The sequence below is a fragment of the Salmo salar genome, chromosome 01 (assembly GCF_965601325.2).
Source record: "Salmo salar chromosome 01, fSalSal1, whole genome shotgun sequence".
Taxonomy (NCBI): domain Eukaryota; kingdom Metazoa; phylum Chordata; class Actinopteri; order Salmoniformes; family Salmonidae; genus Salmo; species Salmo salar.
This window is the reverse complement of record NC_138291.1, coordinates 60,586,086-60,600,847: the sequence shown is the minus strand read 5'-3', so window position 1 is coordinate 60,600,847 and position 14,762 is coordinate 60,586,086. Positions and strand designations below refer to the sequence as shown.

The window sequence follows — 14,762 nt, the reverse complement described above, 5'->3', positions numbered from 1 at the left end:
ACAGATAATTGTATGTGTGGGGTACAGAGATGAGGAAGTCATTCAAAAATCATGTAAAAACTATTATTGCACATAGACTGAGTCCATGAAACTTATGTGACTTGTTAAGCAGTTTTACTCCTGAACTTATTTACAGTAGTCTTGCTAAGGGGTTGACATTTCAGATTTTCATTTTTAATTAATTAGTAAAAAAGGTTAAAATCATAATTCCACTTTGATATTATGGGGTATTGTGTGTAGGCCAGTGACATAAAATCTCAATGTAATCAATTTTCAATTCAGGCTGTAACACAACAAAAGTTGGAAAAAGTAACATATTCAGTCTTAGAAATAAATCAAAAGATAACATATCTAAACTCAGCAAAAAAAGAAATGTCCTGTCACTGTCAACTGAGTTTATTTTCAGCAAACTTAACATGTTTGTATGAACATAACAAGATTCAACAACTGAGACATGAACTGAACAAGTTCCACAGACATGTGACTAATAGAAATTGAATAATGTGTCCCTGAACAAAGGGGGGGGGGGTCAAAATCAAAAGTAACAGTCAGTATCTGGTGTGGCCACCAGCTGCAATAAGTACTGCAGTGCATCTCCTCCTCATGGACTGCACCAGATTTGCCAGTTCTTGCTGTGAGATGTTACCCCACTCTTCCACCAAGGCACCTGCAAGTTCCCGGACATTTCTGGGGGGAATGGCCTTAGCCCTCACCCTCCGATCCAACAGGTCCCAGACGTGCTCAATGGGATTGAGATCCGGGCTCTTCGCTGGCCATGGCAGAACACTGACATTCCTGTCTTGCAGGAAATCACACACAGAACGAGCAGTATGGCTGGTGGCATTGTCATGCTGGAGGGTCATGTCAGGATGAGCCTGCAGGAAGGGTACCACATGAGGGAGGAGGATGTCTTCCCTGTAGCGCACAGCGTTGAGATTGCCTGCAATGACAACAAGCTCAGTCCGATGATGCTGTGACACACCGCCCCAGACCATGACGGACCCTCCACCTCCAAAACGATCCTGCTCCAGATTACAGGACCCGGTGTAACGCTCATTCCTTCGACGATAAACGCGAATCCGACCATCACCCCTGTGAGACAAAACCGTGACTCATCAGCACATTTTGCCAGTCCTGTCTGGTCCAGTGACGGTTGGTTGGTGCCCATAGGCGACGTTGTTGCCGGTGATGTCTGGTCAGGACCTGCCTTACAACAGGCCTACATGCCCTCAGTCCAGCCTCTCTCAGTCTATTGCGGACAGTCTGAGCACTGATTGTGCATTCCTGGTGTAACTTGGGCAGTTGTTGTTGCCATCCTGTACTTGTCCCGCAGGTGTGATGTTCGGATGTACCGATCCTGCGCAGGTGTTGTTACACTGCCACTGCGAGGACGATCAGCTGTCCGTCCTGTCTCCCTGTAGCGCTGTCTTAGGCGTCTCACAGTACGGACACTGCAATTTATTGCCCTGGCCACATCTGCAGTCCTCATGCCTCCTTGCAGCATGCCTAAGGCATGTTAACGCAGATGAGCAGGGACCCTGGGCATCTTTCTTTTCAGTCAGTAGAAAGGCCTCCTTAGTGTCCTTGACCTTAATTGACCTTAATTGCCTAGCGTCTGTAAGCTGTTAGTGTCTTAACGACCGTTCCACAGGTGCATGTTCATACATTTTTATGGTTCATTGAACAAGCATGGGAAACAGTGTTTAAACCCTTTACAATGAAGATCTGTGAAGTTATTTGGATTTTTACTAATTATCTTTGAAAGACAGGGTCCTGAAAAAGGGCCATTTCTTTTTTTGCTGAGTTTATATCCACCAAAATGAATTTGCTTTCTTTTCTAGAAGGTAGAGTAAGAAAGACAACATGTACTGTAGACCCTGACTCAATTGTGAGTCATAAGACACAAATAGAGCCCTAAACTATACAGTAGATCCAATATACAGGGATCTGCCGCAATGTTCCTTACCCCTGTTTTTGAAGCAGTATTCATTATTTTCATCATCTCCTTTTGAAGCTTAAGGACCATTGTAATGATCTGTTGGGAGAGTTCATAGACTGTCTTAGATACATGTTTCTTTAAACTATGTAATACCAAAGATTGGCAGAGAAAACAATCAGGAACATTGGTTGACTTAACCTCGACACTCTCAAGACTAGTATTCAGTAAGTCCTGTATGGTCGTGTGCGCTGTAGTTGGTAGAGCATGGTGCTTGCAACACCAGGGTTGTGGGTTCGATTCAAGCGTGGGACCAGAACGAATGTATGCACTCACTACTGTAAGTCGCTCTGGATAAGAGGGTCTGCTAAATTACTTCAATGTGTAAGTGTCCAGATAGAACACAAAGAATAAACTTGAGTTTTGATGGACTCTCCCAGTAATACTGGGCAGATCGAGAACAAAGTGTGTAACTTGAAATTGGAGAATAAAGGCTGAAAATATGTTGTGGTGGTGAGTGTCAATACTTGTTTGAGTCTTTGTCCAGCTTTAGGGATGACAATTATTTCCTCCAGTAAATTGAGTTTTCCTGGGGACATCTTGCCACAGCTCAACAAAGTTACCAAGGGCACAGGGATGTGCATCTCTTTTGGACACGGCTGTTAAAATAAAGAAAAAGCATAGTAAAGCATTTGGTGTTTTACAAATGTGACCCGTTTCAAGAAGCTAGGCGTATGTCGCACGCCACTACTTCACAGGAGAGGCATTTGAAAGTTTTTTTATTTTAAAAAATCTAAATGCGTTTTTTGGCAGAAATGCCTTCTGGAATATAAAAGACTTGGTGAGGTATTATTGAACACTTTAGTCACAGTAGCAGATTGTGGACATTATATGCCCAAGTCAAGAGAAGATGGTCAATAATATTACTCAGCACTTCTGACACTTTTTAAAAACTACTCACTACATGTTTTGTATGACAACTAGATGAAATAGCCTCCCTATACCCACACATACTGTATAGTATCTGGTATTGCCTTTAGGCCTATCATTACTGATCAATGACCTATTTCACATTGCATGACATTGCATGGTGTGTTTGTATGTGTGCAGGTATGTGTGTTTGGGGGGGGGGGGGGGGGCTCACTGACTTGTTGGTTTCTCAGAGCTTTGATGTACTTGTACAGGGGGATGCATTGTAGTAGAGCCCCAGTCTTGGCCACAGCCAAGGACACTGAACCAATGGCCATGCTGCCAGGCAGGACCAGCTCTGAGGGCTCTGGAGGCGGAATGGGCTTCTCTGTGCTGTTGCCTTTTTTGCCTGGAAAACCAGAAACAAACTTTATCTGCCTCAATGTTGTTACACAACTTGAGAGGAAGAAGAATTTCCCCCAGTGACAGACTGAGAGGCCAGGCCTCCCACTTTGTTCTCTTAGAATACACGGTGGGCTTTATCTGTCACTAGAAAGAGGGGAGGAGTCGGTTTACCACAGGGGGACCACTAGGAAAATAAGCAAGAGAGATGAGTGCATTGGACCAGCGCTTCAACCAAAACTTCTCTATGGAGCTGAGACCTAATACTGGCAGAGCTCTTAAAATAACACCTCTCAATGTGTCTCCCAGGTGGAAACTTCAGTGTAACATTTGACCTGCACATAACCTCTGAGCACCAGTCTGTTTCTTTATGCATACTTAAAACATACACAGGGTCCCGCCCCTGTATTTTTATTGAGAACAAGCTAATGTTTTGAAAGAAAAGCATCCAGTGTTAATATGATGCGTGATGTCAGATTATCTGTCAGGCTGGCCCAGGGGAGAGGTTCGTTACCTTTGTCTCCACCCTTCTTGTCTTTCGGGGGTGCGGTGGGAGGGGATGCCTCAGGCACAGGCACACTAGGTGGCTGGTTCTCCTTCTCTCTGTTCCGAATGTCCTGGTCCTCCAGGTAGCGGGCCACGAAGAAATCACTGCCACACAAAACAAATACCACTTGGCCTTCATCCATAGGAGCAGCGTAGAGTTATCAAAAGCAGCATGCATGACACTATTGGGTTGATCAGGACAAGGGCTTCTTTTACCATTGGATGACCCATTGTATAGTAGGAGAAATGTCAGATATCGACCAAAGAGGTACTGATGGAGAATGGAACACACTCCTTATGTGACACCAGAATTACCAGAGCATTGCATTTGAGAGAGCACAGCAAACTATGTTCTGTCTCTGCTATTACAAAGCCACCGTAAAAAAATGGAATTATTTCTGAATTAGGTACAGAGTAAACAAGCTTGCTTGATTGGCTATGTAAAAACAAAGCACAGGGTCTTATTTTCAGTTCATACATTTTAAACATGGAGGCTAATATTTTTGGAGGCTGTCATGTAAAGCTGGGAAGAACAACCGAAAATTATCGACACCGACAAACCAACCACTTATCGTAGACATTTTGCTGATGGTGTTCATTACGATAAATAGCCTATTTGAATAAATAACCCTACGAGAGAAATGTGAAGTTTGAAATGAAAAACAGTTTGCTAATATGGGTGATTGTTAATGGGACAATTGATAGCTACATCATTCAAAGTAGTAGGTGTAGTTTTAAGGGTAATATAAATAAAATAACTGTGAACAGTTATTGTTATAATTCAGTGAATGTATTGTGATATGGATTTTTGTTCATATCGCCCAACTCTACTGTCATGCTAATACCACATGGCCTAATCCACTGTGTGTATGATCATAACTAACAGGAGGCAAAAGGCTCCAGTCCATCCCAAACTATGTGCAAAGGCAACCCTGCTGTTACTTCAATGAAATAGAATAGGTTGAGCTAAACTGAGCTAAACTGACCGAGACGCGCCTCCAACAACACATAAAACCTCACATAATTCTTCCCAAAAACAAACAATTTCTCTCAACCAGTGGCATATGGGCTTTTTAAGTGAGCGCTGTTGCCGCCATGAGATAAGCAATGCCCACTTTGTCAAAAGCAGGGATGCAAAATATTTATCATGTCCATTCCCAGTGTGCATCTCCAGGGTGCTGTTAGAGAGACGCATCACTGCAGCCCTCCACCAACATTCCGTCAAAAAACGAATCTAACATAAATAATATAGAAGGTGTAGCATATCGTAGAAAGAGTATGGGCCCTTTTCTGTAGTCTACAGGATGGAGATAAAATGAATGACAATAGCCTAACCTACAGTTGAAGTCGAAAGTTTACATACACCTTAGCCAAATACATTTAAACTCAGTTTTTCACAATTCCTGACATTTAGTCCTAGTAAAAATCCCCTGTCTTCGGTCAGTTAGGATGACCACTTTATTTTAAGAATGTGAAATGTCAGAATAATAGTAGAGAGAATAATTTATTTCAGCTTTTATTTCTTTCATCACATTCCCAGTGGGTCAGAAGTTTACATACAATCAATTAGTATTTGGTAGCATTGCCTTTAAATTGTTTAAGCTGGTGTCAAATGTTTTGGGTAGCCTTCCACAAGCTTCCCACAATAAGTTGGGTGAATATTGGCCCATTCCTCCTGACAGAGCTGGTGTAACTGAGTCAGGTTTGTAGGCCTCCTTGCTCGCACACACTTTTTCAGTTCTGCCCACAAATTTTCTATGGGATTGAGGTCAGGGCTTTGATGGCCACTCCAATACCTTGACTTCGTTGTCCTTAAGCCATTTTGCCACAACTTTAGAAGTATGCTTGGGGTCAATGTCCATTTGGAAGACACATTTGTGACCAAGCTTTAACTTCCCGACAGATGTTTTGAGATGTTGCTTCAATATATCCACATAATTTCCCTTCCTCATGATGTCATCTATTTTGTGAAGTGCATCAGTCCATCCCGCAACAAAGCACCCTCACAACATGATGCTGCCACCCCTGTGCTTCACGGGTGGGATGGTGTTCTTCGGCTTACAAGCATCCCCCTTTTTCCTCCAAACATAACGATGGTCATTATGGCCAAACAGTTCTATTATCGTTTCATCAGACCAGAGGACATTTCTCCAAAAAGTATGATCTTTGTCCCCATGTGCAGTTGCAAACCGTAGTCTGGCATTTTTATGAATGTTTTGGAGCAGTGGCTTCTTTCTTGCTGAGCGGCCTTTCAGATTACGTCAATATAGGACTTGTTTTACTGTGGATATAGATACTTTTGTACCTGTTTCCTCCAGCATCTTCACAAGGTCCTTTGCTGTTGTTCTGGGATTGATTTGCACTTTTCGCAACAAAGTACATTCATCCCGGAGACAGAACGCGTCTTCTTCCTAAGCGGTATGACGGCTGCGTGGTCCCATGGTGTTTATACTTGCGCACTATTGTTTGTACAGATGAACATGGTACCTTCAGGTTTTTGGAAATTGCTCTCAAGGATGAACCAGACTTGTGGAGGTCTACAATTTTTTTTCTGAGGTCTTGGCTGATTTCTTTTGATTTTCCCATGATGTCACGCAAAGAGGCACTGAGTTTGAAGGTAGGCCATGAAATACATCCCCAGGTACACCTCCAATTGACTCAAATGATGTCAATTAGCCCATCAGAAGCTTCTAAAGCCATGACATAATTTTCTGGAATTTTCCAAGCTGTTTAAAGGCACAGTCAACTTAGTGTATGTACAGTCGTGGCCAAAAGTTTTGAGAATTATACAAATATAAATTTTCGCAGTCTGCTGCCTCAGTTTGTATGATGGCAATTTGTATATACTCCAGAATGTTATGAAGAGTGATCAGATGAATTGCAAAGTCCCTCTTTGCCATGCAAATGAACTGAAACCCCAAAAAACATTTCCACTGCATTTCAGCCCTGCCATAAAAAGGACCAGCTGACATCATGTCAGTGATTCTCTCGTTAACACAGGTGTAAGTGTTGACGAGGACAAGGCTGGAGATCACTCTGTCATGCTGATTGAGTTCGAATAACAGACTGGAAGCTTCAAAAGGAGGGTGGTGTTTGGAATCATTGTTCTTCCTCTGTCAGCCATGGTTACCTGCAAGGAAACACGTGCCGTCATCATTGCTTTGCACAAAAAGGGTTTCACAGGCAAGGATATTGCTGCCAGTAAGATTGCACCTAAATCAACTATTTATCGGATCATCAAGAACTTCAAGGAGAGCGGTTCAATTGTTGTGAAGAAGGCTTCAGGGCGCCCTAGAAAGTCCAGCAAGCGCCAGAACCGTCTCCTAAAGTTGATTCAGCTGCTGGACCGGGGCACCACCAGTACAGAGCTTGCTCAGGAATGGCAGCAGGCAGGTGTGAGTGCATCTGCACGCACAGTGAGGCAAAGACCTGGTGAAGAAGGGCAGCAAAGAAGCCACTTCTCTCCAGGAAAAACATCAAGGACAGACTGATATTCTGTAAAAGGTACAGGGATTGGCTTGTCCGGAGAAGACAAGGTGAGTGCTACCATCAGTCCTGTGTCATGCCAACAGTAAAGCATCCTGAGACCATTCATGTGTGGGGTTGCTTCTCAGCCAAGGGCTCACTCACAATTTTGCCTAAGAACACAGCCATGAATAAAGAATGGTACCAACACATCCTCCAAGAGCAACTGCTCCCAACCATCCAGGATCAGTTTGGTGACGAACAATGCCTTTTCCAGCATGATGGAGCACCTTGCCATAAGGCAAAAGTGATAACTAAGTGGCTTGGGGAACAAAACATTGATATTTTGGGTCCATGGCCAGGAAACTCCCCAGACCTTAATCCCATTGAGAACTTGTGGTCAATCCTCAAGAGGCGGGTGGACAAACAAAAACCCACAAATTCTGACAAACTGCAAGCATTGATTATTGATGGCCTTTCTAGGGAGTTCTTCCCTAACCTCTCCTTTGCATTGCTTGCTGTTTGGGGTTTTAGGCTGGGTTTCTGTACAGCACTTTGAGATATCAGCTGATGTAAGAAGGGCTATATAAATACATTTGATTTGATTTTTGATTTGATTATGCAAGAATGGGCTGCCATTAGTCAGGATGTGGCCCAGAAGTTAATTGACAGCATGCCAGGACAGATTGTAGAGGTCTTGAGAAAGAAGGGTCAACACTGCAAATATTGACTCTTTGCATCAACTTCATGTAATTGTCAATAAAAGCCTTTGACACTTGTAATTGAACGTCAGTATTCCATAGTAACATCTGACAAAAATATCTATAGACACTGAAGCAGCAAACTTTGTGGAAATTAATATTTGTGTCATTCTCAAAACCTTTGGCCACGACTGTACATTTATGACCCCCTGGAATTGCAGTGAAATAATCCCATAAATGAAATAATCTGTCTGTAAACAATTGTTGGGAAAATTACTTGTGTCATGCACAAAGTAGATGTCCTACCCGACTTGCCAAAACTATAGTTTGTTAACAAGAAATTTGTGGAGTGGTTGAAAAACAAGTTTTAATGACTCCATCCTAAGTGTATGTAAACTTCCGACTTCAACAATATAAATGTCACCCAATCAAATAAAGAATGCGCTGACGTGTTGACAAACAACATATCTTAAAAACAGGACAGGTCAAAGTAAAATGGACAATATGGAATGGACAATCAGGCTACTCACAACTGCTGTCCTGTCATCCCTTGGGCTAAATTGTCATGATCAGTGGTTTCAAGTTTGTCTGTCAAGTTTGTCTGTCAATTTTTTACGAGCTGATCATAGCGAAAAACAAAATACTTCTGCATTTCCCGCTGTGTAAACACATTGCAAATAGGCTCAGGAAAACTCCTCCTGATAAAGTTGGGTAGCTGATATTAAGAGCTTAAATAGACAAATTGATTAGTCACAGGAATCAGGATTAATAAAGCCAATGCAACAGCTTATTTTACAAACAGTGGGCCTACCACATCCATGCAATATATTGGCATTCATACAATTCCATTGTGGCCTACACCTCAGTAATTCATTTTTTTTTTTTTAACTAGGCAAGTCAGTTAAGAGCAAATTCTTATTTTCAACAACAGCCTAGTAACAGTGGGTTAACTGCCTTGTTCAGGAGCAGAGCGACAGATTTTTACCTTGTACAGCTCAGGGATTCAATCTTGCAACCTTTCGGTTACTAGTCCAACGCTCTAACCACTAGGCTACCTGCCACCCCAAAGCACGAGCAACGTCTTTTTTGGGTGTTTTACAAATGTGACCCATTTCAAGAAGCGAGGCATACGTCGCACGTCACTACTTCACAGGAGAGGCATTTTAACGTTTTTTTTTATTTTCTTTTAATCTAAATGTGTTTTTTGGCAGAAACGCCTTCTGGAAAATGTAAACTTTCATGTGCCTTAATAACAAACTTGTATGCCATCTGTAAATACAAATAAAATGGTTATATTAAGAGCCTAGTTGGTTTAGCCAAGAAAAAAGACAGGAACCTTCCCACCAGCCATGATTGTCTGAGATAATGGCTGGGCTGAACATTCCGAAAGATGAGTTTGGATTGGTCTGCATGTAGCATGCTTTCGTCTATAACATGAGCCGCTCAGTATGTGTAAATAATCCTTGCTACCGCGGCTTTTTTGAAAGATATAATGTTAGCCATAGTGAACTGCAGAATTTAGCAGGTGCTACCGACAAAGTGGGAATCAGTGGGAAAAAAGTTGATGGACAAAAGTTATTTTTGCACACGGTTGACCGGAGTGACTTGACACAACCTTGTTTGGTTCTCAGAAGGCAGGCCGACCTCCGCCCCCTCATTCTCAGTCTTTTCTTCACGCAAATGACAGGGATTTGGGCCCGTTCCTGAGAAAACATTAATTCCTTCACGTCGGACTCGTTAAAGTAAAAATCTTCTTCCAGTTTGAGGTGAGTAATCGCTGTTCTGATGTCCAGAAGTTATTTTCGGTCATAAGAGACGGTAGCAGCAACATTATGTACAAAATAACTAAAAAAAATAAGTTACAAACAATGCAAAAAAACGAACGAAATAGCAGTTGGTTAGGAGCACGTAAAATGTCAGCCATCCCCTCCGGCTCTCCAATAGGTGTACCAAAACGTTCAAGGGCCATTTTCTCAAAAGTGGGGTTACAAGTTTATCAACTTTAAAATAAGAATTACTTTCCCATTGTTCCTCAACTGCAGTGTATGATATACCGGCCTTGATTTCCACGTCCACGGACGTTGGTTTTTAGTTCGGGCCAGACCAAATCTGAATCAATCATAGACTTCTAGCCTTGATTTAGCGCACACATAGATGTCTATAAATGACGTCTTTTCAACATTCATTCAGAACCAAAAATGAACCTGTTTTTAACATCCGGATAATACATATTTTCAACGTCTGGAAAATACTTATTTTCACCTTTCATTCAGAACCTAAATTTAACCTAACTTCAACGTCTGGAAAAATATGGATTTTAGATGTCTTTTCAACATAATTTTGCTTACTGGGGCTATTGGCAATTTTTGGGGTCAGGCCAAGGGATGTAATGGCCAGGACCGGCCCTGCCAGATGTAATGTTTGACTAAGAACATAATAATTTCAAACCTTGCTTATATTTGGGGTGGCAGGTAGCCTAGTGGTTAGAGCATTGGACCAGTAACCGAAAGGTTGCTAGATCGAATACCTGAGCTGACAAGGTAAAAATCTGTCGTTCTGCCCCTGAACAAGGCAGTTAACCCACTGTTCTTTGGCCATTATTGTAAATAAGAATTTGTTCTTAACTGACTTACCGAGTTAAATAAAAAAAACATTTGTATGCAGTATTTCTCTATTATGCGTGGCAATACTTTTGAACAGATTTCCCAAATTAAATTCACTTGGAGCTGATTTCCTGGTGTTTTTAGTCTTTTGTGTCTAACAATCAGAATTCACAAAATGTAAAAAAATTAAAAATTAAAAACTTGGGAGGGTCAAATAAAACCACCCGCGGGCCGCCAGTTGGAGAACCCTGATATGCAGTGCATTCGGAAAGTATTTAGACAACTTGACTTTTTCCACATTTTGATACGTTACAGCCTAATTCTAAAATTGATTAAATAATTTTTTCCCTCATCAATCTACATACATAATGACAAAGCGAAAACAGGTTTTAAGATTAAAAAAAACAAACAGAAATACCTTATTTACACAAGTATTCAGATCCTTTGCTATGAGACTCAACATTTTGCTGTTTCCATTCATCATCCTTGAGATGTTTCTACAACTTGATTGGAGTCCACCTGTGGTAAATTCAATTGATTGGACATGATTTGGAAAGGCACACACCTGTTTATGTAAGGTCCCACAGTTGACAGTGCATGTCAGAGCAAAAACTAAGCCATTAGGTCGAAGGAATTGTCTGTAGAGCTCCAAGACAGGATTGTGTCGAGGCACAGATCTTGGGAAAGGTACCAAAACATTTCTGCAGCATTGAAGGTCACCAGGAACACAGTGGTTTCCATCATTCTTAAATGGAAGAAGTTTGTAACCAAAAATACTCTTCCTAGAGCTGGCCGCCCGGCCAAACTGAGCAATCGGGGGAGAAGGGCCTTGGTCAAGGAGGTGACCAAGAACCTGAGTTCCTCTGAGGAGAAGGGAGAACCTTCCAGAAAGACAACCAGCTCTGCAGCATTCCACCAATCAGGCCTTTATGGTAGAGTGTCCAAACTGAAGCCACTCCTCAGTAAAAGGCACATGACAGCCCGCTTGGAGTTTGCCAAGATTGACCAGAGAAACAAGATTCTCTGCTTTGATGAAACCTAGATTGAAATCATTGGCCTGAATGCCAAGCGTCACGTCTGGAGGAAACCTGAAAAGCCAGAGCCCAGACTTGAACCCGATCTAACATCTCTGGAGAGACCTGAAAAATAGCTATGCAGCGACACTCCCCATCCAACCTGACAGAGCTTGAGATGATCTGCAGAGAAGAATGGGAGAAACTCCCAAAATCAGGTGTGCCAAGCTTGTAGCGTCATACCCAAGAAGACTTGAGGTTGTAATCACTGCCAAAGGTGCTTCAACAAAGTACTAAGTAAAGGGTCTGAATACTTATGTAAAGGTGATATCAGTTTATATATATATATATATTGATGAGGGTAAAAAAATTATTTAATCCATTTTAGAATAAGGCTGTAACGTAACAAAATGTGGAAAAAGTCAAGGGTTCTGAATACTTTCCAAGGCACTGTATACACTGACTGTACAAAACATTAGGGACACCTGCTCTTTCCATGACATAGTTTTAACCTGGATTCAACAGGTGAATCCCTTATTGATGTCACCTGTGTAGATGAAGGGGAGGAGACAGGTTAAAGAAGGATTTTTAAGCCTTGAGACAATTGTGATATGGGATGTTTATTTCTGCAATTTAGAGGGTGAATGAAGAACATTTTTTTAAGTGCCTTTGAATGGGGTATGGTAGTAGGTAGCAGGCGCACCGGTTTAAGTGTGTCAAGAACTGCAATGCTGCTGGGCTTTTCACACTCAAGTTTTTGCAGTGTGTATCAAGAATGGTCCGCCACCCAAAGGACATCCAGCCAACTTGACACAACTGTGGGAAGCCTTGGAGTCAACATGAACCAGCATCCCTGTGGAATGCGTTTGACACCTTGGAGAGCATACCCCGACAAATGTAGGCTGTTCTGAGGGCAAAAGGAGTTGCAACTCAATATTAGGAAGGTGTTACTAACGTTTTGTACACTCAGAGTATACCAAATCAAGACTTTTTCAGAAACAACCCAGCTGAAAATTGTACAGTGGGGGGAAAAAAGTATTTGATCCCCTGCTGATTTTGTACGTTTGCCCACTTACAAAGAAATGATCAGTATATAATTTTAATAGTAGGTTTATTTGAACAGTGAGAGACAGAATAACAACAAAAATATCCAGGAAATTGACAGTTCTTTTGTGTTTCTTCCATTTAATCCATTTTAGAATAATGACTTGGAGAAGATCTGCAAAGAGGAGTGGGACAAAATCCCTCCTGAGATGTGTGCAAACCTGGTGGCCAACTACAAGAAACGTCTGACCTCTGTGATTGCCAACAAGGGTTTTGCCACCAAGTACTAAGTCATGTTTTGCAGAGGGGTCAAATACATATTTCCCTCATTAAAATACAAATCAATTTATAACATTTTTGACATGCGTTTTTCTGGATATTTTTGTTGTTATTCTGTCACACTGTTCAAATAAACCTACCATTAAAATTATAGACTGATCCTTTCTTTGTCAGTGGGCAAACGTACAAAATCAGCAGGGGATCAAATACTTCTTTCCCCCACTGTATGATTTCATGTTTGTGTCACTGACGAAATACCCTTTAGACAAGGGTATCTAATTCGATATTGCAGCTCTGCCAAGAGGAGAGAACGGCAGCAGTTCAGCAGAGGACAATACCATGCTAGGCTTTGGCATCTTGGCACAGTCTGCGCTGGGGGCAGGGGTAAAGCTAAGCAGTGACCCCTCCTCCCTCTAACCTAGTGCCCTTGTGACTCCCCAGGGATGCCAATCTCTGTGAGATCATATTATGTGATCATTACAGCTAATGTTGACACTTGGAGAAGTGCCATGCCTTTCAAATAATCTAATATGCATGCACTGTTATAGAAGTTTTGGCATTACAAGCTATGCCATCCAACTTGAGCAGAAAAATACTCCTCTAAGACAACTGGAATTTGCCTTTCTTTCAGTTAAGAACAAATTCTTATTTATAATGACAGCCTACACCGGCCAAACCCAGACGACACTGGGCCAATTGTGCGCCACCCTATGGGACTCCTAATCACAGCCGGTTGTGATACAGCCTGGAATGGAACCAGGGTGTCTGTAGTGACGCCTCTAGCACTGAGATGCAGTGATTTAGACCGCTGCGCCACATGGGAGGCATAAGGATTTGCTGGATGGAGATTCAAGTTCTTTATTAATTAATACATTTGTCTGGGAACATTAATCAGACATTTGATATATTTCACTAGGATTTAACACAAGCTACTTCTTATCTGCAGTCCCTGGTTCTAGAACAGACAAACCGGATTAATTTATTTAATTTTGATTGTTATTGATCTAGTTTTGTCTTTTGGGGCATTCTATAAAATAACTAGAATGATATTGTTAATTAACTAGAAGATACTCTTAAAACGTTGCAGCTGTGATATACTATTTAATTACATTAGATACTTTGTGGACATCAAAATAGTTCAGGCTCCATTGAATCAATTCATTTCCTTAAGTCTAGACCACATGTCAAACACGAGGCCGCAGACAGAATCCAGCCCCTGACACATCTTTCCCGTGACACACGCAATGATTTGTGTTGTCAAATAATTTTGGCCCGCTTCCATATCGCCCCTGATGCTCTACACTACAAGTCACAGCAAGTACTGCCAAAGTGCTGCATGCCAAAAGGCAGTGCATTGCCACAAACACACCCCACTCCTCCCAGACCTACACAATCTAATCTTCTACCGGACCGAAACTTTAAACATGTTGTAAGCTAAATGTTCATGCCAAGTTTCTGTTCCAACAGGTCATTGCTGAAAATGTAATCTTGGTTGTCAAAAAATTATAAATAAAGGATTCGCACAGGGAACATAGGACACACAGCGAGTATAAATAAGTAAACAGCTGAGTCATCTACTTTATGGAATTACAGCCTGATGCACTTACATTGGGTGAATGCAATGTCAATTGCGCTGCTTTCGTGTGTCCGGTTTACAGCGCGCAGCGGAGGGAAAGTGTACAGACAGATGCCAAAATCCTAGCTATGCTACTAAAATGTTGCAGTCTGGCTTCATTTTTTTAAAGCTTGACAACAAATAACCAATAACCAACCCAGGCCTATTACAGCAACATTTGAGCAGTAGCCTAGGCTGGCTACTCAACTACAAGACATATTGAGCACACCATACAGCAATGCTGCATTC

At 41.8% G+C, this 14,762-nt stretch overlaps 1 protein-coding gene across 1 annotated transcript in view; it reads right to left on the bottom strand.

Annotated features, from left to right (window-relative positions):
- The window catches only part of eno4 (enolase 4), a 42,797-nt gene that overhangs the window by 14,640 nt on the left and 13,395 nt on the right, over positions 1-14,762 (bottom strand). The window contains exons 4-7 of the mRNA XM_014202762.3: positions 3,762-3,898; positions 3,085-3,254; positions 2,464-2,595; positions 1,967-2,035 (exon numbers count right to left, since the gene is read on the bottom strand). Coding sequence (XP_014058237.3) covers positions 1,967-2,035; positions 2,464-2,595; positions 3,085-3,254; positions 3,762-3,898 — 508 coding nt within the window. The remainder of the gene's footprint in view (positions 1-1,966; positions 2,036-2,463; positions 2,596-3,084; positions 3,255-3,761; positions 3,899-14,762) is intronic.